This window comes from Vulpes vulpes, chromosome 2 (assembly GCF_048418805.1).
Source record: "Vulpes vulpes isolate BD-2025 chromosome 2, VulVul3, whole genome shotgun sequence".
Classification (NCBI taxonomy): Eukaryota; Metazoa; Chordata; class Mammalia; order Carnivora; family Canidae; genus Vulpes; species Vulpes vulpes.
The window spans coordinates 152,306,044-152,331,674 of NC_132781.1; the positions used below are offsets into that span (position 1 = coordinate 152,306,044).

At 49.9% G+C, this 25,631-nt stretch overlaps 1 protein-coding gene across 1 annotated transcript; it reads left to right on the plus strand.

Annotated features, from left to right (window-relative positions):
• The first annotated feature begins 767 nt into the window (after window positions 1–767).
• Window positions 768–4,537, plus strand: IFI6 (interferon alpha inducible protein 6). Its single transcript, XM_026014530.2, has 5 exons — window positions 768–891; window positions 2,284–2,384; window positions 2,705–2,791; window positions 2,872–3,021; window positions 4,331–4,537. Exons 2-5 carry the CDS (start codon window positions 2,315–2,317, stop codon window positions 4,426–4,428), a joined length of 405 nt encoding a protein of 134 aa, XP_025870315.1. The 5' UTR covers window positions 768–891; window positions 2,284–2,314; the 3' UTR covers window positions 4,429–4,537.
• The last annotated feature ends 21,094 nt before the right edge of the window (window positions 4,538–25,631 follow it).

The following is a 25,631-nucleotide window of genomic DNA, read 5'->3' on the forward strand; positions in this document are numbered from 1 at the left end:
CATATAGGCTTCACTGGTCTTACCAGATGCCTATCACCCAGAAGGAGCCAGCCTGAGAACACATGGAATTGAATGAGCTTCATTTCCACAAGCTTTCATCTCCTCTGTAGAATTATAAACAATAGATGATACTTCGCAGGACTGTTGTGGGACAGGAAAGACATCATGTATATAGAGTATTTTACACAGGCCCTGGTGTGCAGAAAGTATTCAATAAATGGGAGGCATTATTATGAATGGAATTGTGAAAGGCCTCTGCATCCCAAGAGGAGCTGGTGGTGGGGCTTCATTAAACCCAGCAGGGCCGTGGATCCCTACTCTAGCATGGTCTGCTTGAAATACTCTGAGCTGCTCAGAAAGTCCCTGGCTTCAATTACACGTTTCTGGGGATCCCTGGGTGGTGCAGCAGTTTAGCGCCTGCCTTTGGCCCAGGGCACGATCCTGGAGACCCAGGATCGAATCCCACGTCGGGCTCCTGGTGCCTGGAGCCTGCTTCTCCCTCTCTTTCTCTCTCTGTGTGTGTGTGTGTGTGTGTGTGTGTGTGTATGTGTGTGTGTGTGTGACTATCATAAATAAATAAAAATTAAAAAGAAGAGAAAAGAAAGTCCCTGGCTTCAATTACAGGTTTCTGCCAGTGGATTAGGCAGAGATACTGTCAGTGAGCCAGGTGGAGGGAAAGGGAAAGGGGAAATAAAACCACAGGATGAGTGTAGTAAATGGAAACTCAGACTAGGATTGGTTGGTGGCCTGGGGGAGGAGAGGAGGCAGTCCAAATGTGATTACATAAAACCAGCCTGCAGCCAGAGAGCTGCTACCTCACTGTACCTCACTGTTGTTCCCATCTAACATCCGGCTCCGGGAAGGAAGAGTCCTCTTCTCCCCTCCTCCAAGGTAAACTCAGAAGCTAGGGGAGGGGTGTCTGGGTGGCTCAGTCAGTTAAGTGTCTGACTTCAGCTCAAGTCATGATCTCAGGGTCCTGGGATCGAGCCCCCGCATCGAGCCCCCACCCTGCATCCCCACACTGGGCGGGGGGGGGGTCCCTGTTCAGCAGGGAATCTGCTTCTCTCTCTTCCTCTGCTCCTCCCCACCACTTATTCTGTCTGTCTGTCTCTCTCTGTGTGTCCCAAATAAATAAATAAATCTTTGAAAAAAAAAAGGGGGAGCTAGGGAGAATGGATGTCAAGCTGCCAACCTTTGCCAGGGCCTCATGCCTCGAAAACCAGGATACCCGTTCCTCAGGGAGAGTATACCCTTGTCCCTTGTAGTGCCATGGGCTAAGACTGATCCAAGGAGATGCGTTGGGGCTTTTAGGGGCTTGTGGTATAAAACTCCAAAAGGCATGAAACTTAGTTTATAGGTGCCAACTCAGCAATCTGTGGCCTTAACTGTGGCACTTCACTTCTTTGGGCTTTAGTTTGTCATCTGTAAAATGGAGCCCAAGCTACCTTACCTGCCTATAGGACTGGACAGTTTCTGCAACCCCTTTAATGTAGGATCTGATGTGACAGTGAATTCATCTTTGGGGATAAAGTTATCTGGAGTGGTTGTTAGAAGTGTGGGTTTGGGCATCAGTTAACTGTGGGTTTAAATCCTGACTGAGACTTCCTTGCTGGGCAATCTTCGGAATATTACTTGACCTCCCCCAGTTTCAGCTTCCTTATCTATAACACATGGTTGAGAACAATGGTACGTACCCCATGGAGTTGTTATAAGTAACCTTGTGCCATAAAGTGCTAAGTCCTCAATATGTGGGAGATTATTTGTTTTTAATTCAAGGAAAATGCCTTGAGCTGACAAAGATCACATCAGAGGTAAGTTTGGGGGCATACGTATTTTCCTATTCTGTGCTATAACATTAAGAGCATAAGGTGTTTTTTTGTTTTGTTTTTAAAGACTTATTTATTTATTCATGAGAGACACAGAGAGAAAGAGAGGCAGAGACATAGGCAGAGGGAGAAGCAGGCTCCATGTAGGGAGCCCGATGTGGGACTCCATCCGGGCACTCCATCCCGGCCCTCCATCCCTCCCGGGATCACGCCCTGGGCCAAAGGCAGGCGCTAAACCGCTGAGCCACCCAGGGATCCCCAAGAGCCTAAGGTTTGAATCTGACAGTGTTGAGTGTGTGTCTAGGCTGCACAATTTGCTGTGTGACTGTTGTAGCCACGCTGAAACTGAAAGCCCCCGGCTCCTTAGAAGGATCCTGGGCTCCATCCGGAGCACCTCGTTCTTGCCGAGCGCGTCCCAAAGGGCACTGGGGACCATCTCCCTCTCCCCCTTCTCTAGGCTTGTGGCCGAGCCTGCGCGCGGCGCCACCATGCGGCAGAAGGCGGTGTCGCTCTTCCTGTGCTACCTGCTACTCTTCGCCTGCGGCGGGGTGGAGGCAGGTAGGGATCCCCGCACACCCGAGGGCTGCCGGATAAAGAAGCCGAGAGTTTCGGAATCCCGACAGAGAGTCTCCGGGTCCCTGGTTCCAACACGGGAAGCGCTATTCTAGTGCACAGCCCCGGTCGCTGTGGCCAGAGTCCCGGATTCGAATCCCTACACGTCCATCCCTCCATCCCACCGAAATGTGCTCCGTGCATTTACGCGCCAGGCACGGCGCCGCGGGTGAAGCCTCTTCCCTGCAGCAAGGCTCCCCGAAATGGGAGGTTGGGGCTGGTCCTGAGCAGCAGGCACAGAGGACCCCGCTGTCCCCTCCCGATAGGCAAAAGAAAAAAAGACAAGGAAGAGCGCTCGGAAGGCAGAGGCTCCGGGTTCCTGAGAGCGCTGACCTACACGGCCGTCGGAGGAGGTGGGCCGGGAGGGCGGCCGGCTGGGGAGGGGGGCGGGCGCCCCCTGCGGGCGCCCCCTCACCGCCGCCTCTTCCCCCAGGGCTCCTGGCCGCCGTGCTGCCCGCGCTGGGCTTCATGAGCACCGGCATCGCCGCCAACTCGGTGGCCGCCTCGCTGATGAGCTGGTCCGCGGTGGCGAACGCGGGCGGGGTGCCCGCCGGGGGGCTGGTGGCCACGCTGCAGAGCCTCGGTGAGTGGGCGGCGCGCCCTGGGGCGGGGACGCGGGGGCCGGGGGACTCCGCGTGGGTGTTGGCAGTCTCCGTCCTGCAGCGCGGAAACTGAGGCTCCGAGGGATTGAGTCACTTACTCGGGTTCTCCCAGTTAATTCGCACCAGAGTCAGGATTCGAACCTCTTCTTATTCCTCGCTGCTAGCCACTAAGGCCACGTGCTCCACTGATGCTCCGGCCAGGTCACAACAAGCCTCGGTTTCCCCATCTGTTCCCAGGGGTGACCACCCTCAATATGACATTTTATGAATCTGCCCCATCCCAGAGAACCAGAGGGGCAAAGAAGGATGGTGCAGTGGCAAAAAAAAAAAAAAAAAAAAAGGTGGTGGAGAGGGGTTCCTGGCTGGTTCAGTCAGTAGAGCATGTGACTCCTGATCTCCCCCTTGTGAGTTCCAGCCTCCTGTTGGGTGTAGAGATTACACTTAATTTTTTTTTTAATTTTTTAATAAAAAAAAAAAGATGCGTTCACTTCTGTCTCTCCTCCACCCCTTTATCTTTCTCTCCCTCTCTCTCTGAGGCCTCCAAAATCCTAGAGAAAAGTTGTCCCTGACAGGCTCCCCTCTGCCTTCCTGAATCTTCCATCTGCTCTCAATTCTTGATGACAAAAGCTCAAAGAATCAGCCCAGAAAAATAGAGCCCTTCACAGAAGGGGCAGAAGGGAAGACAAATCAGGCCACACTCCAGCAGTGGGAGGTGAAGGGTATGGGCAAAGCTAGGGACAGTCCTGTGCTTAAGATGCTTGTGCTCCTGCATGTGGCTCACAGGGTGGTGAGGAGGATGAAAGCTCTTACTCGCGAGCCCCCAGACCCCACAGGGAGGTCTCCACTAGGTGGCTGCTATTAGCGTTATTAATAATACAGTGTGGGGATACCTGGGTGGCTTCGTGGCTGAGCACCTACCTTTGGCTCAGGTCCTGATCCTGAGTCCTGTGTCAGGCTCCCCGCAGGAAGCCTGCTTTCCGTCTGCCTCTCTCTGTGTGTCTCTCATGAATACATAAATAAATAATCTTAAAAAAAAAAAAAACCAGTTTACAGCAGATGTGACAATGAGCTATGATTTGTGTATTTTCCATCTCTGAAACACATCTCTGATTTGAGATGGCAAGTAAAGGGGGAGCTAGGATTCTCTTTGTGGAAGTCCTGTTCCCTCTCAGGGCCCCTGTTCCTCTAACTGGAAATAAAGAGGCTGGACTTAACTAATGGTTTCTAGGCGTTTGAATTCCCAGTTCTGGTGCCTGGGCCCCAAGTGACCTGGCTGTATTTGCTTTCCAGGGACTGGTGGTGGCAGTGTCCTCATGGGCAAGATTGGTGCCTTTCTGGGCTACGTCGTCCACAAACAATTGGAAAACAGCGAGGAGGATGAGGAGTAGCCAGTGCCTACCAGGAACCCAATCCCTCTTCCTGTCGTAGCCCAGAGCTTTCTCTGTCACACTCAGCAGTGACCTGCGTGAAAACACAGAATAAAATTCTATCAGAAAACGTTTTGCCCTTCTGGAGTCACCCTTGCTATGAGAAGCCCTGCAAGATCTGGCTCTGATTTGTCTTATCCACACACCTCCAAGCCCTTCTCCCCTAAAGCCAACCATAGCTCCCAGAACACAACCAAGTGGTTTTATCTCTGGGCCTCAGCACGTGCTGTTCTCTCTGCCTCAAATGTCCTTCTGAAGCTCATAACCCAGCTGAGACATCCCCTCCTCTGGGATTCCTTCCCAGCAGAGCCTCCTGCCACAGCGTGAACACTCAGGCTCGATTTCACAGGGTGCCTGGGGAGGCAGAGCTCAGTCTGTTCTCAGTGGGAGAAGCTTCCAGCTACTTTTCTGATTAGGCAGAGATGGAGAAGACTGATCTCTATTCTCTGAAGAAGCTCTAGAGTGGTCTCCCTGAGATGGAGAATATAAGGCCAGACCTTTTCCATGGGGAATGTGTGTAACAGCAGCTTTCTGAGGGCTCAGTAAGGTTTCCTTCCCTCCAAGAACTCTGAGGATAAAGTGGACAGTTTGCATATGGAGCCTTTACACCTTCTGAGTGGAACAGGAAGACCAACCCAAAGCTTTGGGGAGATCCAAAGTTAGCGAGGCCTGTCCAGGTGAACCCAGGGTGCCTGGACCTGGGGGTGGGGATGGGGTGGGCACAGAGGTCCTGGAAATCAAATAGCAGTGACGACAGGGCTTGTGCCAGCACCATAGTTCTGGTCTGTGAGCAGGCACATCAGCCTCCATGCCAAATTGGCCACCCTGGGAAGTAGTCATGTGTGAACCACAGAAGCTGGTCACCAAAGGGCCACAGCAGCTGTGCTCAGCGCCATCCCCCCACTTATAGTCCAGAAATTCTTCTTCAATTACTGATGTGTGTGGGCGGGTGGGTGGGTAAGAGTTCCCATCCTGCCTGCTTCTGCCCCCAGATCTAATGCCATCTCTGCAGCTGGCAATTGCTTGCCTCAGCTGGCTTGCCCCAGGCCCCAGAGAAGCACTGCCTGTGGAAGAGGTCCAGAGGCGGTAGAGGCACCACCTGCTCCTCACACACTCCTCATGGCTTGTGTCCAAGAGCAAAAACTGGGCTGAGTCCCCTGACCTGATACTCACCAGAGGGCCTCAGCAGAGTCCTGTCTTGGTGACGGCCATCCACAGAGGAGCAGAGAGTGGACTTCTGCCTATGGAGGGAGGTGGAATCTCAAGCATCACACTCTACTGAGGCCTGTACCCCAGTTTGTCTATAAGGTTGACATCCCAGAGACATACTATGTATCCCTTGACACCTTCAGGGAAGGCATTGTCTCTAATTTATCTCTCGCCCCCAGTGCCTGGTACAGGCCCGGCACACAGTAGGTGCTAATATATGTGGGTAGAATCAAACCTGAGGTCAGTCTCCTCCCATCTACCTGTCCCTTCACCTTCCTCAGTGTTCATGGGAAGGATGACTGGACCTCTTGTTCTTTCCCTGGGCGACTCTTGATAATACTCATTGTCACTATCATGTAGGCGTGGGGGTGGGAGACCTGAAACCCCTTTTACACTGTGGTATGAGTAAACACAGGCCTCAAACCTTTTAATCAGCATCCTCCAGCATAGATAAGGCTGGGGTTTTCAAACAAAGTAGTGGAACATAATAGTTAGGAAGTTCCCCTGGAGTCCTATACACCTAACATGAGTTCCTTCACTTCATGTTACTCAGTTTCTTCCTTTTTAAGATTAAAGCATAAAGCAGAGAGGAGGGATGCCTGGGTGGCTCAGTGGTTGAGTGTCTACCTTCTGTTCAGGGCATGATCCCCGATTCCCGAGATCGAGTCCCAGATCAGGCTCCCTGCATGGAGCCTGCTTCTCCTTCCTCTGCCTGTGTCTCTGCCTCTCTTTCTGTGTCTCTCATGAATAAATAAATAAAATCTTGGGAAAAAAAAAAAAGCAGAGAGGAAAAAGCCAAGTAATAGCCAGGAACTAGATCACATGATCTTGGGGTCAGGGTTTATTTTCAGGAGCTCACAGACCCTGTTCTTTCTTTCTCCCAAGGGTGGGCATCCTGCCCCCAAGAGCATATACCGCCCCGCACTTATTCCCTTGGCATTAAAAAAAAAGTATTTATTTAAGACACACACACACACACACACACACACACACACACACACACACGAGGGACAGAGGAAGAGGGAGAGAATCCTTAAGCAGACTCCATGCTGAGTGTGGAGCCTGATTTGGGGCTCAATCCCAGGACCCTGAGATCATAACCTGAGCTGAAACCACAAGTGGATGCTTTAACCACCTAAGTCACCCAGGCGCCCCCTCCATTGGCATCTTATTCCCTTGGATAGCTTCAAGGCCAGAGAGAGACAGACAGCTCTGCCCCCAGGATTTCAGATTTGAGGCCTCAGCACTTCTCAGGCTGAATGACACTGAAAATGACCCGTCTCTAAGGAGACACTCTTCTTATCAGAGGATCCCTTGGGTCTGTGCAGGATAACTCCCTGCTTTCATTCTGCAGGCATTCACTGGGCACTCAGTCTGTGTCAGGCACTGTGCCAGCTGCTGAGAACACAATGGTGGAAGAGACCCAGTTCCTACCTCCTTGGAGCCCACAGTGCACACACTAGGAGCCTCCACAAAGCATCTACAACCTCCTTCGACCTCCTTGCCCCCATCTCCTTTCGTGCATCCTGACCCTTGTGAGCCATCATGGATCACAATCATCCTGTCTACAAAGTGTGAGGCAGAATGATGAACACAAACCAGAATTCACTAACTCAACAAGTCAGGGGATGCTAATGCATTTTTAGACTCCTCCGTGGCAATGGCCGTCAAAGAGACAAAAAACTGAGTCCTGGCCCCGCAATAGGTGGTGCTGCTGGCAGGTTACCTGCCTTCTCTGAGTCTTAGCTTCCTCGTTTTCACAACAAGGGGGCTTGGATAGTATGGCCTCTGAGGTACTTCCTGCTCTAAAACTGCTGAGCCTGAAGCACATGCTTCAGAATCCTCTCAGTCCTGTCTGGTCCCAGCCCTCTGAGAGTGGATTTTATTTTTAGAAGCTGCCAAAAGCCACCTTGTGGTGCCAACTTTGGTGACTAAGGTGGGTGATGGTGCCGAGGGCTGCCATGTTTGGTCACAAATGAGGGTGACTAGAAACCAACAGGGCAGTTCCTCACTCTGAGACCACACCCTAAGACGAGTCCAAAAATAGATCCCATCTGTGTGGCTGACTTGATGGAAAACAACATTGAGGTCCTCTGTCCTCATCATTTCTCTCCGGACCTCTCAGTATCCTAGTCTATGAAATGGAGGAGGGGAGGAGTTGGACTCTCATCTAGACCTCGAATGTCTTTCCCTAGTACTCAAGTGAGAGGTGCCTTTCTCTTTAATAAAACCCCTTCACGTAGGGATTCCTTTTATTCAAGAGCCTCCCTGGCCCGCAGACCCTGGAAAGTCAGCTCCGTCCCTCTCAGGGCAGCCCTCCCCGCATCCCATGGTGCGATGTGCTACTGTGGCCACCAGGTGGCAGTACAGTCCCACCCTGAATCTTCCTCAGCCTGAATCATCCTTTAGCTGCTCCACAATTACCAACAGCCCTCCCAGGGGCAGACCCCGCAGTGGATGCTGAAGACCAAAATGAATCGACCTTGCCCCTGCTCTTCCGCAGGAGCTCCTGAAGCTCGCAGGAGTAGTGAATCCTGAGGATCCCTGCAGGGCCTGCCCCTCCTCTCCCTTGCACGGCAGGCCCTCAGTCCTCTGAGGATCTGAGGATCTCCAAACTCCCCAACAGAGCATTAGGGACCCTCTGCAATCAGATCTCACCCTCAGGCCTACAGCCTGTGCTTCCAGACCGCTGCTACAGGGATTTAAATGACATGAGAACACTCCACAAACACTTCCCCTTGTCTGGGCAGTAGAGAGTGATGTCAGATACAGGGTATCCCTGGACTCAACCTTGAAAGGGTCCTGGGCCAGCACAGGGCCTGGGTCAGCAGTAGCTGGAGGGAGCAGAGGCAGAGGAGGCCTGTGGCTTCCTGTGAAGAACTAAAGAGCCACTTCCTTTAAGCAGATTGCTGTGGGGGAGGGGCAGAAGAGTAGGGGGTGTGGAGCTTCCTGGCTTAAGGGAAAAAGAAAGGGGCCCCAGGAAGCCCCCATATAGAAGTTCGAGCAGGCTTCCCTTCCCTCTGAGGTTTCCATGGATCAAACAGTGCAGACAGGTAGGGTCACACTCTTCTCATGTGTTATGAAGCCACAGAGAAGAATCAGGTTAGGGGCAGGCTCATTTGTCTAAGGCCAGGCAAGAAATGGAGCCTGGGTTACTTCAAGAAGCAATCCCAAGCACTCAGCCCCAAGTAGCCAAGTCCAAGTACTAAGCCTCAGAGTCCAGTCCCAGACCTCTAGATCCAGGATATTAGATATATTAACTCATTTAACCCTGACAACAACCCTCTTGGGTGTTATTAGGATCCTTGCTTCATAAATGAAGAGGATCAAGACTGAGAAGGGAGGTTAAATGACTCCCCTAAGGTAAACAGCTAGCAAGTGGTAGGACCAGGATTTGAATCTTGACAGGCACTGTAGAACAGTACTTGGCACCAGAGAGGACCATATAAATAATTGTCCAATAAAGGTACTTAATCTCCTTTGGTCCCATCCATCCCCCCATACTCAATCCAGCAATCAATCAGCCTGTAGAACCTATCTTCTAATTATTTCTGGAGTCTGTTCACGGCTCTCCACCCACATGGCCCCCCCCCTCTTTTTTTTTTTTAAAGATTTAATTTATTTATTCATGAGGGACACAGGGAGAGAGAGAGAGAGAGGCAGAGACATAGGCAGAGGGAGAGGCAGGCTCCATTCAGGGAACCCAATGTGGGACTGGATCCCAGGACCCCAGTATCACCATCTGAGCCAAAGGCAGACGCTCAATCGCTGAGCCATCCAGGCATCCCTTTGGCCCCCCTCTCATCATCTAGCTCACTACCCTCAGTCCTGGAGGTCACCTACAAGGTCTTCCTAATGGGTTTCCCTGTGTCCACTCTTGTATATTCTCCACACAGAATCAAGATGATCTTAAAGCAAAACAAAGTGACCCCCCCTTCCAGCTTAAAGTCCCCCAGTAGGTGCCCATCACACTTAAAATTCTACTCCCCCTCCCCCCCCCAAAAAATCTACTCCTTTACTCTGGTCTTCACAGTCTTGAATAATCTGCTCCTCCAAAGCTCCAGAGTCTTTCTTCACCTTGCTTCCCCTCCCCCAACTCTCTTCCAGCCATACTGGCCTCTTTTCCCTTTCCAGAACCCTCCAAGTGCCTGCCAACCTCAATGCCTTTACACAAGCCCTTCCCTCTGCCTGGAACACTTTTGTTGCTTCAGGAGTCAGCTCGAATGTAACTTCTCCAGAGATCCGAGCCCCCAATCTAAATTAAACACTCCTTTATCCCAGCAGCCTGTACCTTATGTTCCTAGAATGGATCACGATTGTAATAAAAGCATGATTGGTGTAAGCATTTGTTACTGTCAGACTTCCTCACTAGACTCCGAGCTCCCTGAACACAAGCACAGAGTTCATCATTATTTATCACTAGGACCCAGCTCAGCTCCAGGCACACAGCAGGCGCCCAATAGCTAGGGTTGAGTGGATGGTCCAGATGGATGGACAGACGGATGGGTGGATGAAGTGCGATCGAGTGAGCACATACATTTTAAAGTTAGGAGACTATTCCCCCTCTGTATTTCTCAGGGCAGGTATACAGTGGGCGATACACACGGGAGTTATTGCCACCCTAGAAAAGCCCGCTGCCCCCGCCCCGCAAGGCCTTTCCCAGGCAAGGCCACTGGGCGGGGCTTCCTGGGCTGCTGCGTGACGTCACGGAGGAGGCGTGGCCGGAGCCCGCCTCTGCTCCCTAATTGGCGGGCGCGGCGTGGCGGCAGCAGCGCTCAGCGGCGCTGCGGGCCGAGCGGCTGTGCCGGGAGCGGCGAGGTGGAGGAGTGCGGCTTCGTGTCCGCATAGACGGCCGCCAGGCCCTGCCGCAGCGGCCCCGGCTTCAGCCCTCCGGGGCACCCGGGGCACGTCCACGGCGCGCCGAACGTTTGGCCAAGTTCAAGCCGTTCCCGGGGAAGATGGGACGCGCGCATCGGGCGGGGCAGATGACGCGTGGCCAAGCTTCGGGGGCCCACTGGAGCGCAACTGTTTCGGGGCTCTGACCTCAGAGGAAAGTCCCAGAAACGCAGCCCCACCCTCCCCCTCACTCTCGGAGACGCCCCGCCTCCTTCCCCCCTCCCCCCACCTTAACGTAGACCCGAAAGTGCTGCAGGACACGGAGTGTGCACGCTTGGTTTCCAGCCCTATCCAGACCCGGGAACGAGGGCCCTACCATCTGCACCTCAGTCTGCTCATCTGCAAAATGAAGCGGTACTTGCCTCACGATCTGGTGTATAAAGAGCCCAGCACTGAACTGGCGCTTGCTGGGTGCTCAGTAGATACTAGTTTCCTTCTCCCTGGCCCTGCCCCTGCCACTGATTTGCTCTGTGGCCTGGAGCAATTTCATTTCACCTCTGTCTGGGGGGCCTCACTTCCCCATCTTACGATGAGAGAATCGTCCTTCCAGCCCCTACCTTCTGAGAGCTCAGACTTACTGACTCACTGAATCAACGATGAACTGAAACCAGAGCCCACCTCCAGGTGTCACTTGACCTCTCTGAGGTTCCTCAGACAAACCAACTTCCTCATCCTTCCTGAGATGCCTCTAAGGGGGTTTCCGCCAAAGAGAGTTGGACTCCTCAGAGTTTCTGCGGGGTCTTAGGGTCTGCAGGGACTTAAAAGGGCATCCCAGACTACTACCTTCCTCAATGTTTTTACTGGGGTTGGGTCACTACCCTCCCCCCACTTCCACTACCACGCAAAACCCTTTGGTGGGTCCCAGTGGCCCTCAGGCTACTCAGCAAGACCCCTAAGGCTCTAGTCTCAGCCTCGCAGCTCCCCTCTCTCCCAGCCGGGCTCCAGCCAGACTGAGGAGCTCTCAGCTCTCTCTCCTCTCTTCCAGGTGTTTTCAAAGATGTGCTCTATGTTCCCTCTATGTGCTATCCTCTCTCACCTGGCTCACTCCTCATCCTTGACCATCATGGGACAGGGTGGATTGTGACCCCTACGATGGGTCCCCTTCTTAGATGAGGACTGGTGACTTCTGACCTCACCCAACTCAGCCAGTTTGCTTCCTACCTTCCCACTATGCTAAATAAACCTCTAGTTCCTTCAAAATGCAGGGCTCTCCCTTGCCTCTAGGTGTTGCACTTCCTGTTCTCTCAGACCTAAACACTCTTCTCTTCCCTATTTTACCTCATACTTGTCCTCCATATCTCAGTTTAGAAGCCCTTGACCAGCCCTCCCACATCAAGTACCCACTTTCTTGCCACTACATGTCTGTTGAGTGAATCCTTGCCCAGGGCTTGTCCAGTCTCTGCTTATACACTTCAGAGACAGGGAGCTCACTACTATTGAAGGAGCCTACTTCATCTGCCTATTTTTTGTTAAGATTTTATTTGGGGATCCCTGGGTGGCTCAATGGTTTAGCCCCTGCCCCTGGAGCCGCAGGATCGAGTCCCACATCGGGCTCCCTGCATAGAGCCTGCTTCTCCCTCTGCCTGTGTCTCTGCTTCTCTCTCTCTCTCTCTCTCTCTCTCTGTGTGTGTGTGTGTGTGTGTGTGTCATGAATAAATAAATAACATCTTTTTTAAAAAAAGATGTTATTTATTCATGAGAGACACAGAGACAGAGAGGCAGAGACATAGGCAGAGGGAGAAGCAGGCTCCATGCAGAGAGCCCGATGTGGGACTCCATCCTAGGACCCTGGGATCACACCCTGAGCCTAAGGCAGACGCTTAACTGCTGAGTCACCCAGGCATCCCATCATCTGCCTATTAGAAGGCCTCTAATGCCTGCCCATTCTCAACCAGTACTCAAGAAATTGCCTGGAACTGAGGCCCAGAGTGAGCCAGTACTTTGAGGTACTTGGTGCAGAGCGGGGTCCACCCACCTGTCCTGAGGGCTTGTGGCAGCTCCCCTGACCCTAACAGGCATCAGCACTGGCCAGATCCCCCATAGCCTGGATCCATTCATAGGCCTGGGACTTGAGACAGGGATACAACTCATGTTCCCTTTTACCTAGGAGGAGTGGATCAGCCTCTGCTGGCAACAGGACACCAGCACCCTAGTCTGGGTGGGGAAAGGCCAGGAAGGAAGCACTTTCAGGTAGCACTAGACTCCTATTACCTCATTCAACCCCATGCCAGCCCTGTGAAGATGAGATGCTGTTCCCATTTTACAGATGCACAAACTGAGGTTTCTGGAGAGATGCCATTTACCTAAAGTCACACAGTGAGATTGTGGCAAAGCCAAGCTCTTTTTCCTCTGCCCATTAGCTTGATGCCTCTTATCTACCTGCCCTGCTCCCAGGCCCATTCTTCTCAAAGCATCCTGAAGTCCTGAAGGGTCCCATTCTCCTATTCCCCACAGCTGAGTCCTACCCCCCACTGGGGCATCAGCAGCTGTGCCTGGGCAGCAGCTAAGGGCTGGCTGAATGCCAGGAGTCACCTCTTCCTTCTGCATCTGCTCACTCCCCCAAACTGCAGAGGGGCCCAGACCAAAATTAGGCACTGGCCAAGGAACTATCTTATACATACCAAGTCCCTGCAACTGGGCTGGGCCACTTATTTGCAGTGTGACCTTGGGTGAGTTCCTTTCCTTTTTGGAACCTCAATTTATCATCTGTAAAGAGGACAAATTATCCCTCCCTAGGGCCTCAGTGTGCCAGAATTCAGGAAAGCTGCTCTCTTTCCCAGGCTATCTCACCCTTGAACCCTCCGTCCTTGAGGAACAGAGCATCTCTCCAGGGTCCCTGTGATAGCAAAACTCCAGCCTACACTGCACCCTGCCTGGCCTCCATGTGGGGGTTGCAGATCCTGGGTTGGGTGGGCACCAGGTTGGGAGGACTAGCTTCACCAGCTTTAGCCCTTTCCAGCTTTCATCCCTGCCGGGCAGCGCTGGCTCTGTTATCACCACGTCTGCTCCCTCTACTGTCTGTGGCCTTTGCAGAGCCATTCCCCAGGGAGTGCCTCTCCCGCCTCCTCTCGAGTCTCTCCTCCCTCCCTTCTTCCTCCCACAAATGTTTGTCCATGCCTACGCTGTGCAGAGTAAGCTCAGTGCCTGTCCTTGTAAAGCTCACAGTTTAGTGGGGGAGACGGACAAGGAAACTGAGTTACAATCCACTCACCCGTCCTAAATCCTGCCGCCTTCCCTGCTGCTGCCCTCTCCTGTATTGGTCTGTTCTCCACACTGCAGCCTGCTGAAAGGGAGGTCAGAACCCGTTACTCTGCTGTTCAGTCCCCTCCCGTGGCGCCCCATCTCCAAGGAAGAGCCAGCGTCCTTGCTGTGACCTGCGAGGCCTGCAAGAGCTACCTCATCGCCTCCCACTCTCCCATCTGAACACTCCGGTCCGGCTGCACTCTCTGCCCTGCTGTTTTCAACATGCCAGGCATGCTCCTGGCTCCGGCCTTTGCATTTGTCCTTGGACCTGCTAGGAATGTCTTCGGCCAGGTATCCCTGTGGCCTCCATCCCTTCACTCAGGTGTATTCACCTTGTCCAGGAGCCTTCCCTGGCTACCCACCTAAATAGGACTCCCTGCTTGCCTTCTGTCCTTTTATCGGCTTTATTGTTTTTCTTGGCACTACCAAGTGAAATGTAATTATTGTTTATTGTCTGTTCCCCCCTAGAGTATAAGTCCCATGATATCTCCTAAAGTTCCTTACCCTCAGAAAAAAAAAAAAAAAAGGGTGGCGTGGGGGGGAAGAATACCAGGAAACTGTATGGTGGGGGAGAGAACAAGTACACTAACTTCACTACCATAGATAATATTTAAACCATTAGTAATTAAAACAACTTGATTTGGATGCAGGAGGAGACAAACACTTTGGATGCAGGAGGAGACAAATAAAAACCAAAGGCAGACACTTAACTGACTGAGCAGGCTCCCTAATCAAACTTTTAAAAATGACCTTATAGGAGTACCTGGGTGGCTCAGTGGTTGAGCATCTGCCTTTGGCTTAGGTCCTCATCCCAGGGTCCTGGGATTGAATTCCACAGTGGGCTCCCTACCGGGAGCCTGCTTCTCCCTCTGCCTATGTCTTTGCCTCTTTATGTCTCTCATGAATGAATAGATAAAATCTTTAAAAAAAAAATGAACTTTTGGTCTTGAGTCATGGTTAGACCTTTCCACTCTGAGACTATGGATTCTCTAATGTCTTCCTCAAGTGCTTTTATGATTTTGTTTTTATTTTTTTATTTTTTTGTTTTTGTTTTTGTTTTTAATATTTAAATATTTGATCCCTTCGGAGCTTATCCTTGGTGAGGTACTCGCTGTGACGTACCAATCTAATTTTTTTTTCCAGTTGGCTACCTAGTTGTCTTAACAACTTAGAGGCCATTCTCCACTTTGAGATGCCACGTTTATCACATCCTAAATAACTGTGCATTGAGTCTATTTCTGGACAGTCTATTGGATTGGGACTCGATCCTGAGTCCCCGGGATCACGCCCTGGGCCAAAGGTGGCGCTAAACCACTGAGCAACCGGGCTGCCCAAATAAATAAATAAATAAATAAATAAATAAATAAATAAATAAATATTTAAAAACTAAAGTATGTGGTGCTTGCCTGGTTTGATGGGTAGAGCATGCTACTGTTGATCTCAGGATCGTGAGATCAAGCCCCACACTGGGTGTAGAGCTTACTTAAAAAAATAAGTAAGGGTGCCTGAGTAGCTCAGTTGGTTGAGCATCTGCCTTTGGCTCAGGTCGTGATCCCGGGATCCTGGGATCAAGCCCCATGTCTGGCTCCCTGCTCAGCAGAGAGTCTGCTTCTCCCTCTCCCTCAGCCTCTCCCAATGCTTGTGCTCTCTCTCTCTCAATAAATAAGTAAATTAAATATTTAAAAAAAATAAGTAAAAAGCAAGGTACAGAGAAGCATATATGATATTCTACTGTTTGTAGAAAAAGAGGATTTTAATATTTTTTGTTTATATATATTTATAATCCTACTGAGTGACAGCATAACCAGTGATTAGGAGCACAGACTCAGAAGCCAGATTGCCTTAGTTCAAATACACATTCTAGTACTATACTGGGTTGAGTCATGTTGCAGTCCACCTGAAACCTCTTAATGTGACCTCATTTGGAAATAGGATCTTTGCAGGTCAAGTTAAAGTCATACCTGACTAGGGCAGTCTCTTAATTCAACACGAGGGATGCCTGGGTGGCCCAGTGGTTGAGTGTCTGTCTTTGGTTCAGGGTGTGATCCTGGGGTTCCGGGATCAAGTACCACATCAGGCTCCTTGTGAGGAGCCTGCTTCTCCCTCTACTTCTTATGAATAAATAAATAAAATCTTTAAATAAATAAATAAATCCAACACAACTGGTGTCCTTATAAGAAGAGGAATATTTGGACACAGACAGACACACAGTAGAAAATGCCATATGAAAACAGAAGCAGAGATGGAGGAGATGCATCTACAAGCCAATGAATGCCAAAAGTTGCTGGCAACCACCCGAAGTGGGGAGACAGGCATGGGACAAATTCTCCCTAGAGCCTCTAAAAAGAATGAACCCTCTTGACTCCTCAGTTTTGGACTTCTAGCCCCCAGAACTATGAGAGAAGAAATTGTTCTTGTTTGAAGCCATCCAGTTTGTGGTAATTTGTTATGACAGCCCTAGAAAACAAATATGGCTATTTAGATAGCTGTGCAATCTTGGGCAATAATTTAACTTCTCTGTGCCCTAGTTTCCTCATCTGTGAAGTAGAGCTAATAGTATTTACTGTGTAGGGTTGAGTTAAGAGGATTAAATGAGTTAATCTTTTAAAGAATTTAGAATAAAATCTGACACATAGTAAGTGCTACATAAATGTTAATTAAATATATTCATGCATTTGTATAAAGAGATCTTAGGGCAGCCTGGGTGGCCCAGCGGTTTAGCACCACATTCAACCCAAGGTGTGATCCTGGAGACCCAGGATCAGGTCCCACATCCGGCTCCCTGCATGGAGCCTGCTTCTCCCTCTGCCTGTGTCTCTGCCTCTCTCTCTCTGTGTGTCTCTCATATATAAATAAATAAAAACTTAAAAAAAAAAAAAAAGAGCACCCACAACAAAGAATCCTCAGATGGAGACTTCTGTGCTAATAGCTGACATGTCTACAAGCTCATGATGTGCCAGGCACACCTAGTTCCCACAACAACCCTAGGAGGTAATGGTATTTAGTGCCCCATTTTGCAGACAAGGGGGACCCTGAGGCCTCTTGGCCAATCCAAGGTCCAGCTCCCTGCATGGAGCCTGCTTCTCCCTCTGCTGGTGTCTCTGCCTCTCTCTCTCTGTTTCTCTCATGAATAGATAAATAAAACAAAAAAAGAAAGAAAGAAAGAAAGAGAGAAAGAAAGAAAGAAAGAAAGAAAGAAAGAAAGAAAGAAAGAAGAAAAGAAAGAAAGAAATCTTAGAAGGACAACCAGGAAACTAATACGTGTGGTGCAAGAGAAGGAATAAGAGGATAAAGGGGAATAAGATTTTGCAGGGCCTTTGCATTTTGGGTATTATTACCCAATGTAATATCTGTTTAAAAATTAAATTAAGGGTGCCTGGGTGGCTCAGTTGGTTGAGTGTCTGCCTCAGCTCAGGTCATGATCCCAGGGTCCTAGGATTGAGATGCAAGCTGGGCTCCCTGCTCAGTGAAGAGCTTGCTTCTCCCTCTCCCTCTGCTGCTCCACCAGCTTGTGCTCTCTTTTTCTCTCTGTCAAATAAACAAATCTTAACAACAACAACAAAAAGACCTGACATCATCAATTTTTTTTAAATTAAAAAATACAAATTAAATTAATGGGCGCCTGGCTGGCTCCGTCAGTGAGGTGTGAGACGCTTGATCTCTTAGGGTCAAGATTGTTTTTTGTTTTTTTTTTAAGGTCAAGATTTTAATATTGTAAGTTATCAAGATTGCTTAAAAATAAAATCTTAAAAAATATTTTAAAAAATAAATCATATCATTCTCCTTTTTTTTTTTTTTTTAGATTCTATTTATTTGAAAGAGAGAGAGAGAGTACAAGCAGGGGAAACAGCAGGAGAGGGAGAAACAGGCTTTCCACTGAGTAGGGAGTCCAACACAGAGCTTGATCCCAGACTCCTGGGATCATCATGACCTGAGCCGAAGGCAGACAATCGACTGAGCCACCCAGGCACCCCCATATTACTCTCCTGTTCAAAAACCCTCCAGTGGGGGATCCCTGGGTGGCGCAGTGGTTTGGTGCCTGCCTTTGGCCCAGGGCACGATCCTGGAGACCCAGGATCGAATCCCACATCAGGCTCCCGGTGCATGGAGCCTGCTTCTCTCCCTCTGCCTATGTCTCTGCCTCTCTCTCTCTCTGTGACTATAATAAATAAATAAAAATTAAAAAAAAAAAAAAAAGAAAAAAACCCTCCAGTGGTCTCCCATCACATTATAACAAAATCACATACCGTGCTGTGGCTGACCAGTGCACACCAGAATGTGTGCACCTCTCTCCTCTCAGCTCTGGTTCACATCCCTTATTCACACTCACAGGCGGCTTGCTGTTCCCAGGGCCTACCAGGCACACTCCCACCTCAGGGCCTTTGCACTGACGATCCTCACACTTTATTCAGATCTCTACTTAATGTCACCTCTGTAAAGAGGCCTTCTCTCACATACATACATACATACAGGGCAGCCCTGGTGGTGCAAACTGCAGCCCAGGGTGTGATCCTGGAGACCCAGGATCGAGTCCAATGTCAGGCTCCCTGCATGGAGCCTGCTTTGCCCTCTGCCTGTGTCTCTGCCTCTCTCTCTCTCTGTGTGTGTCTCTCATGAGACACAAATAAATAATAAAATCTTAAATAAATAAATAAATAAATATACATACATACATACATAATAAAGCAGTCCTGACTCCCAATTGCCACCTTGCTCCATCCCCTTCCCTGCTTTACTTTTCTTCAAAGCATGTATCACCCTTGATATTACATATGTGTTGATTGTCTCTTCCCCCTTCTAAGGTCCAATGGGAAAGGGACTGTGTCTGCCTTGTTCACAGCTATAGCCTTAGAGCCTGGCCCACTCCATAAATATCTGTTGGATGGATGGATGAAACGGCACACCACATGTAAAGTGCCAAGTGTGGTGCTTGGCATACAGCTGAAGGTTCCCTACTGGGGCACCTGGGTGGCTCAGTGGTTGAGCGTCTGCCTTTGACTCAGGTTGTGATCCTGGGGTCCTGGGATCAAGTGGGGAGCCTGCTTCTCCCTCTGCCTGTGTCTTGCCTCTATGTGTCTCTCATGAATAAATAAATAAAATCTTAAAAAAAAAAAAAGATTCCCTATTACTCCCTTCACTTGCCTTGGAGATCCTCACGCTCTTGTTACCCACTCTGCACCCCAGGAATACCTCCCGTGTGATCCCATGAGTTCCTTTTCTCGGCCCCCATCTCCCTCAATTCTCCTCTCTCCTCTCCGGTTGCCTCACACTTGGCTATTGTCCTGGGGGTGTGATAAGTCTCCTCCATTAGGCAATGACCCCCCCTTTGCAGGAAGTGTGGGGACTGTGGTTCAGCCTCATTCTGGCTCCCTCCTTTCCCAGGTCACGGCCTGTGGAGCCACCCACAGGGACCACCTCGTCATTTCCTAACTCTAGTAAGGAACTCCAGGCTTGTTCCCCTCTCTGTTGGTAAGTCCCTTCTGCAGTCTAACAGAAATCAGGCTCACTACAATAAAGAATGAACTTCCTCCTAGTTCCCCAGGATTTCTGAGAGAGCAGCTGGGCAATGTTTTCCTATGTTCTTTGTTGGTTGTCAGAGACTTGGAGATGGGCCCTCACCATGGAATTTCCAGGTCAGGTTCTCTGGTAGAGCCACACTGGCCAGATGCTTGGCAGGAAAGATTTCTCCTTTATTCACCTCAGAGGATGTCAACAGGCCCCACAGAGCTGCCAGGTCTCTAGGACGGTGTCCATCAGGTGGTCAGGGGCCAGGCACAAGGTATGGTGGGCATGGCTGTGATAGTTAATAAAGCTGGATGAGGGGAGAGACTGACTCCTGTGACCTTCACCTCCTTGCCTCCACCTCCCCTTCTTAATGTATCCATCCATTCATTCAGCATTTCAGAGTAAAAGGAGCACCAACTACGTGCCAGATACCCACCTCTTATCATCTCTAACCTCAATTTCCCTGTCTATAAAACAGGAATAGTAATGTCCTCTTCTATGGCCACTGTGAAGATCAAATGAGTGAATGTGCAAATGTACAAAAATCCCTTAGCATAATACTTGGCTCATTGTAAATACTCAATAAACATGTTGTTTTCAACATAATCAGCACTGAGAGATGCCAGCTCTGGGCCAGGCTGTCAAGGATCCAATGGGAAAGGCTCATATAGAAACAATATTTAGGAAATAAACTCCAAGCAACAGGGTATAGTACTTGGGGGCAAGGTGGGGCTGGGAGCTTATGATCCATTCCTTAACACCTCCTCCCTTCTCCTGCACCTGATGAACTCATAAGTGGAGTGATTTCTGCCACCTTGATTAGCCTCTCCCAAGGCAGGATCCCTAGGCAGAGCTTTGTCTCTTTCTTGAAACTACGGGGCAGGGCTTTGTCTCTTCCCTATGTTCCAAATATTGGCATTACCTAACATTTACTCTGAACACTGAAGTACAACAGGCACTTCACATGCATCATCTTAGTTCATCATATAACATAGATTTTTATTAATATACCCATTTTACAGATCAGGAGACTGAGGTTTCAGGAGTTAAAGAATTTGTTCAAGGTCATTCAGCCAATAGGTGGAGAAATGAGGATTTGTCCAGTGGCCCACATCAGGGTTATGGATGAAGGCAGTGCTAGTCAGTTCAGGTAGACCCTGGGCCAAAATCCAGCTTTTTTACTTATTTGTTAGCTGTGTGACCTTGAGCAAGTCTCTGGAGGTCCCTTGCCTCGGTTTCCCTATCCCTATAAAAGGAAGAACAACTCTACTTCACAGGGAAATAATGCATGTAGAATGTCTAAAATAAGGCCTGATACACAGAAGGTGCTCTATACAAAGTGATCCCTCTTCCCTTTCTTCTTTTCTTCCTCTGTCAGGGACTCCATGCCTGGGCATACGCCAAGCCAGGCTGACCTAGCTGTCTCAGAGACAATATTTGTGTTCTGTCTTCCCATACTGATAAGGCCTGGAGGACTGCAGGGGGCCCCCCACCCTCACCCCCACCATCTCTCCATTCCCAGGGACCCTCAGTCTCTGCTGGGAGGTGAGAAGATAGTCTTTAGTTTGTTGGAGACAGCACATTCAGAGAGGGGAGATACTGGCCCCAGGCCTGACACTGGTGAGAAACCACAGCATCGTGCCACATCATTGCACAGAGCGTGTTGCTAGGATGTAGACACAGAAGGTAGAAATGTTGGTGCGTTGGCAGGGAGGATGTGTGGGGCTCTGTCCTATGTTTTTTTGTTTTGTTTTGTTTTGTTTTTGTTTTTTTTTGCTCTGTCCTATGTTAAGTGAGCTGGGGCCACTCACCCTTTGGAAGGTGGAACGTGTCATGCGTACAGCAGTTAGAAAAGTTGGCATAGTCCAGCTGATACTTGGTGAAGTGACAGCCCAGTGGGTAGCTAAAGTCTGCACAGTAGAACAAACAGGAATTGGCCTCTGAGGGCTGAGGCAACCCAGAATTGGCACACGATCTTCTGCCCACTGCCTACTGACGACACCCTCTCCAGCACTGAGCCCTCCTGGCCCCCATGGACCTCAGATCTCACAGGCAGCACAGGGCACCAGGGAGCACTGAGGCAGAGTAGGATCCCCCAACCCAACAGGGCTCCCATACTGAGGAAATCAGCAAGCTGTCCCCCTATCAGTGCAGAAGGGACTGTGGGTAGACTGCAAAGAGACCCCTGGAACCAGAAGGGTCTTTGCCCATCAATGTTCCCTACTTCAACCGGGAATCTCACTCTTGGAAGGGAGTCTTGCCCAGAGGCAGAGGAATAGTCAAGTTGGTCTGACTCTTGTCTGAAAACCCTAGAGCTCAGGTGGGAGTCTGCACTGGGACTGGCTTCTCCTTGGTGCCATTGACTTGGAGGCAACAGCGGATGTTGGTTCCCAAGGCCATGGTCACTAGCATCTCGTTGTAGCATGTACCACCTATGATTCAAGTGGAGGTGATGACCTGTTTTGGGAGGAGGCAGGAAAGAGCATGAGACTAGACTCCCAGGGATGCTCCTGGAATCCTTGGACTGCAGATTCAGGGCTACGGGGGCTTTCCAGATAGCCTCAGGGCCACATGCAATCCCCCCTACCATGCTCACTCACCTCTGAGATATCCCATCCCACCTTGTAAAAGACTCCAGCCCCCATGTGAAGTACTCCTGCTCCCTCAAATAATCCAGCCTTTCCCAGGAGACTTTAGCCTTCACCATAATATCCCAGCTTCCCTCTGAGATGCTCTAGATCTTCCTCTTTCCCTGTAACATTCTAGCACCTTGTGAAATAACCCAGCCCTTAGTGACATTCTGTAAACCCCCCTGTACAATACCTTATTTTCTCTGAAGTACTCTAGACCCTGCTGTGAAGCTTCAGGTCAACTTTTTTTTAATAATTGTTTTGATTTTTTTGTATTTTTTAACCAATTCTTTTTGTTTTTAATTATTTATTCATGAGAGACACACACAGAGAGAAGCAGAGACACAGGCAGAGGGAGAAGCAGGATCCATGCAGGGAGCCCAATGTGGGACTCGATCCCAGGACTCCAGGATCACGCCCTGGGCTGAAGGCAGATGCTCAACCGCTGAGCCACCCAGGCGTCCCCAGATCAACTTTTTTTGGGGGCGGTGGGCGGCAAAGTTTATTGAGCAATAGTAAAGCAAAGTTTATTGAGCTGTAGTACAGAGCTCCTGAAGAGGGAGGGGACCCAAGAGGGTTGCCTTTTAGCTCAACTTTAAAATGTGTGCTCTAACTTTCATACCCCAGTCCCCCAACAAACATACCAACACACATAATATTCTGCACCCCACTTTAATACCCTAGCTCTCTCTCTCATTACAGTCCTCCGCCCCCAGTGAAAACTCTGCTGCCCCTTCAGGAACACTCTACCCCACTCAGGTACCCAGCACCTCTGTAATGCTCTGTCCTGCCCCCAGGGAAAGAGAGATTCCAAGGCCTGCCCAGGGCATACCGAGTAGTAATACACAATCAGGTTCTTGCTGGTTCTCCTGTCCTCTCAGGCCTCAAAGGGCTCCTGGAGATCCGTGTAGGGGAATGTCAACACTCTCCTGGGAGGGATCTGGGAGATGATCTCACTGCCTTCCACCTGGTGCTCCCAGTCAAGCACTGCCCTCCTCTAAAAACCTTCCCCTCGGGAAGCCTGGGTGGCTCAGTGGTTGATCATGTGCCTTCTGCTCAAGTTGTGACCCGGGGTCCTGGGATCGAGTTCCACACTGGGCTTCCTACGGGGAGCCTGCTTCTCCCTCTGCCTATGTCTCTGACTCTCCCTCTATGTCTGTCATGAATAAATAAATAAAATCTTTTAAAAAATAAAAATAGGGATCCCTGGGTGGCTCAGCAGTTTAGAGCCTGCCTTCAGCCCAGGGTGTGATCTTGGAATCCCGGGATCGAGTCCCACGTCAGACTTCCTGCATGGAGCCTGCTTCTGTCTCTGTCTCTGTCTCTCTCTCTCTTTCCTCTGTGGCTCTTGTGAATAAATGAATAAAATCTTTTAAATAAATAAATAAATAAATAAATAAATAATAAAAATAAAAACCTTCCCCTCACCCCCAGGATAAGAACCCCACTAACCAGAAACATGGAAGTAGTCCCCAAAGATTGGGATCACCTAGAACCTGGGGTAGCATACCCCTGACCTGTCAGGTCAACTTGTCATGAGTCCCCTGGCTTAGCCCAGAGTCAGTCCCACAGGCTCAGGCAGCCCCAATACTCTGCCAGTTTTCCCACTGTCCTACTCTGGGACACCTGTCCTGGGGCTCCATGGGTCTGTTGATTAACAGGCAGCTAAGCCAAAGCCAAGCTCCCTCTCTGTCGAAGGAGCAGAGCCTCTAGGCTATCAAGGAGCAGAGCTGAACCCCTAGACTTGGGGGGGGCCCTATCTGTCCCGCTTTGTGCTTGTCCAAGTACTGCCTGCCAGGTCACCCTTATGTGAGGGTGAGTATGGGCAGAGTCTGGCAAGTCCCTGACCACAAATGGCTGCATGGAACCCATAACTGCAGGGTCTCAGGTATGGGTTCTGCAAGCCAAGGAGCCAGGTTCCAAACCTAGCTCTCCTGTGTTACATTAGGCAAATCATTTTCCCTCTCTGAGCTGCAGTGGCTTTACCCTTGCAACAGAGAAAACCATTATCTTGCCCCTTCCCAGTTTGCTTCAAGGCTCTGAGACAGTGGTTATAGAATATATCTTTCATTTATCAAGTATTTAGGTGCCTACTATGTGCTATGTCTGCTTTAGACATAGACAGAGGGATGCCTGGGTGGTTCAGTGGTTGAGCATCTGCCTTTGGCTTGGGGCATGATCCTGGAGTCCCAAGATCGGGTCCTGCACCTGGCTCCCTGCATGGAGCCTGCTTCTCCCTCTGCCTATGTCTCTACCCCTCTCTCTGTGTCTTTCTTTTCTTTTCTTTTTCTTTTTAGTCTCTGTGTCTTTCATGAATAAATAAAATATTTTTTAAAAAGATATTATTTATTTATTTATTTATTTATTTATTTAATATTAAAATATTTTTTAAAAGACATAGAAAGTATTTATGATTTTTTCCCTTATCAATCAGCTTATGAGCACGGAACGACTAGGGTAAGGAGCAGCTGGGGGAGAGATTCTAAAACTCCCGGTAGACCGCCCTCCCTGGCTCCTGGTGGCTGGTTTCTATATCTGGTAAAGGTGCTTTCAAAGTGATCATTTCTTCTACTCCTCCTCCTGGAAGATAGGTATTACTGTTCTGATTTTATTGGTGTAGAAGCTAAAGTCTAGACTTGTTAAGTCACTTGCCTAAGATAACACAGCTGGTAACTTGCAGGGCCAGAATGAACCACGCTGCCTTTGACAAGGAAGGAGTTCAGAGCATCACCACAGACACAACAGCCACCACCCCACCCCACCCCAACCCCCTGGTTCCTGTGCTCTGTGGAGACCAGCCACCTTCTCTTCCTGGGTGTCTGGCAGAGGGGCTTCAGCCAGTACTCTCCCTGTCCTCTGGGAGTCCCCAGTCATCTATAGGCCAAGAGGACCAGACAGGCTTCAAGCAAGACGTCTGGAGATTGAAGAGCCCTCGTTGGATGTCTTGTTCCACCTTGTCCTTGTACAAATCAGGAAGCAGAAGCCCAGAGACAACATACTTTCTCAAGGTCATACAGCCTGTGAGAAGCCCTGCCTCTAAACCTGATGGACTTGACCGCCCATAAAAGGCAAGCATGCCGAACGCCCCCTACTGGTGCAGGTAAGAAGTGCTTAAGGTTCAGAGAAAGGAGAAACCACCTGCCTGGAGTCTGAGCCTGGGCAAAGAAAGAAAAGAGGCCAACTATGGCAGGCACCTTGGTACAAAGGATTGGTGGTGGGACTTGTTGTGATGTGTATTATCATGCAGGCCCACTCCTTGCCCACTTGTGGATCTCCTCTGCTTGCTCACTCTGGGGCCTCCTGAGACCAACAACTCTGGGGCTGAGCTGTTCTGACCATTGTAGTTCTTTCTTCTCTTGATCTGAAACTGCCTGCCTGAGCCTCCACCCACTACTCAGAGTTCTGCTTGTCGCCTGGGGCCCCCCCGGAATGAGTGTCATCTCTGGCCTCTGAGCCGGGTGGAGTTGTGGCGGGGGTCGTATCAGAAGTTTTGCCTGTGGGCAGTCTCTTTTTTATCCTTCAGAACCCACTTAGATGCTCTCTCCTCTGGGAGGTCACCTCTGTCCCTCAAGCAAAACTGACTCCTTTTTTCATTCCTATTTTCAACCAGCGTCTATCAAGCACCTACTAGGTGTCAGGCACTTGAAAGGTGCTGGGTAGATTTAGAGACAAAACTCCTGC

Bases quoted from the DNA above. Each gene is read 5' to 3' on its own strand.
- IFI6 (XM_026014530.2), top strand. From the start codon at position 2,315: ATGCGGCAGAAGGCGGTGTCGCTCTTCCTGTGCTACCTGCTACTCTTC. The intron at 2,385-2,704 runs GTAGGGATCCCC...CCCTCCCGATAG, and splicing joins CTGCGGCGGGGTGGAGGCAG to GCAAAAGAAAAAAAGACAAG. The intron at 3,022-4,330 runs GTGAGTGGGCGG...TTTGCTTTCCAG, and splicing joins GGCCACGCTGCAGAGCCTCG to GGACTGGTGGTGGCAGTGTC.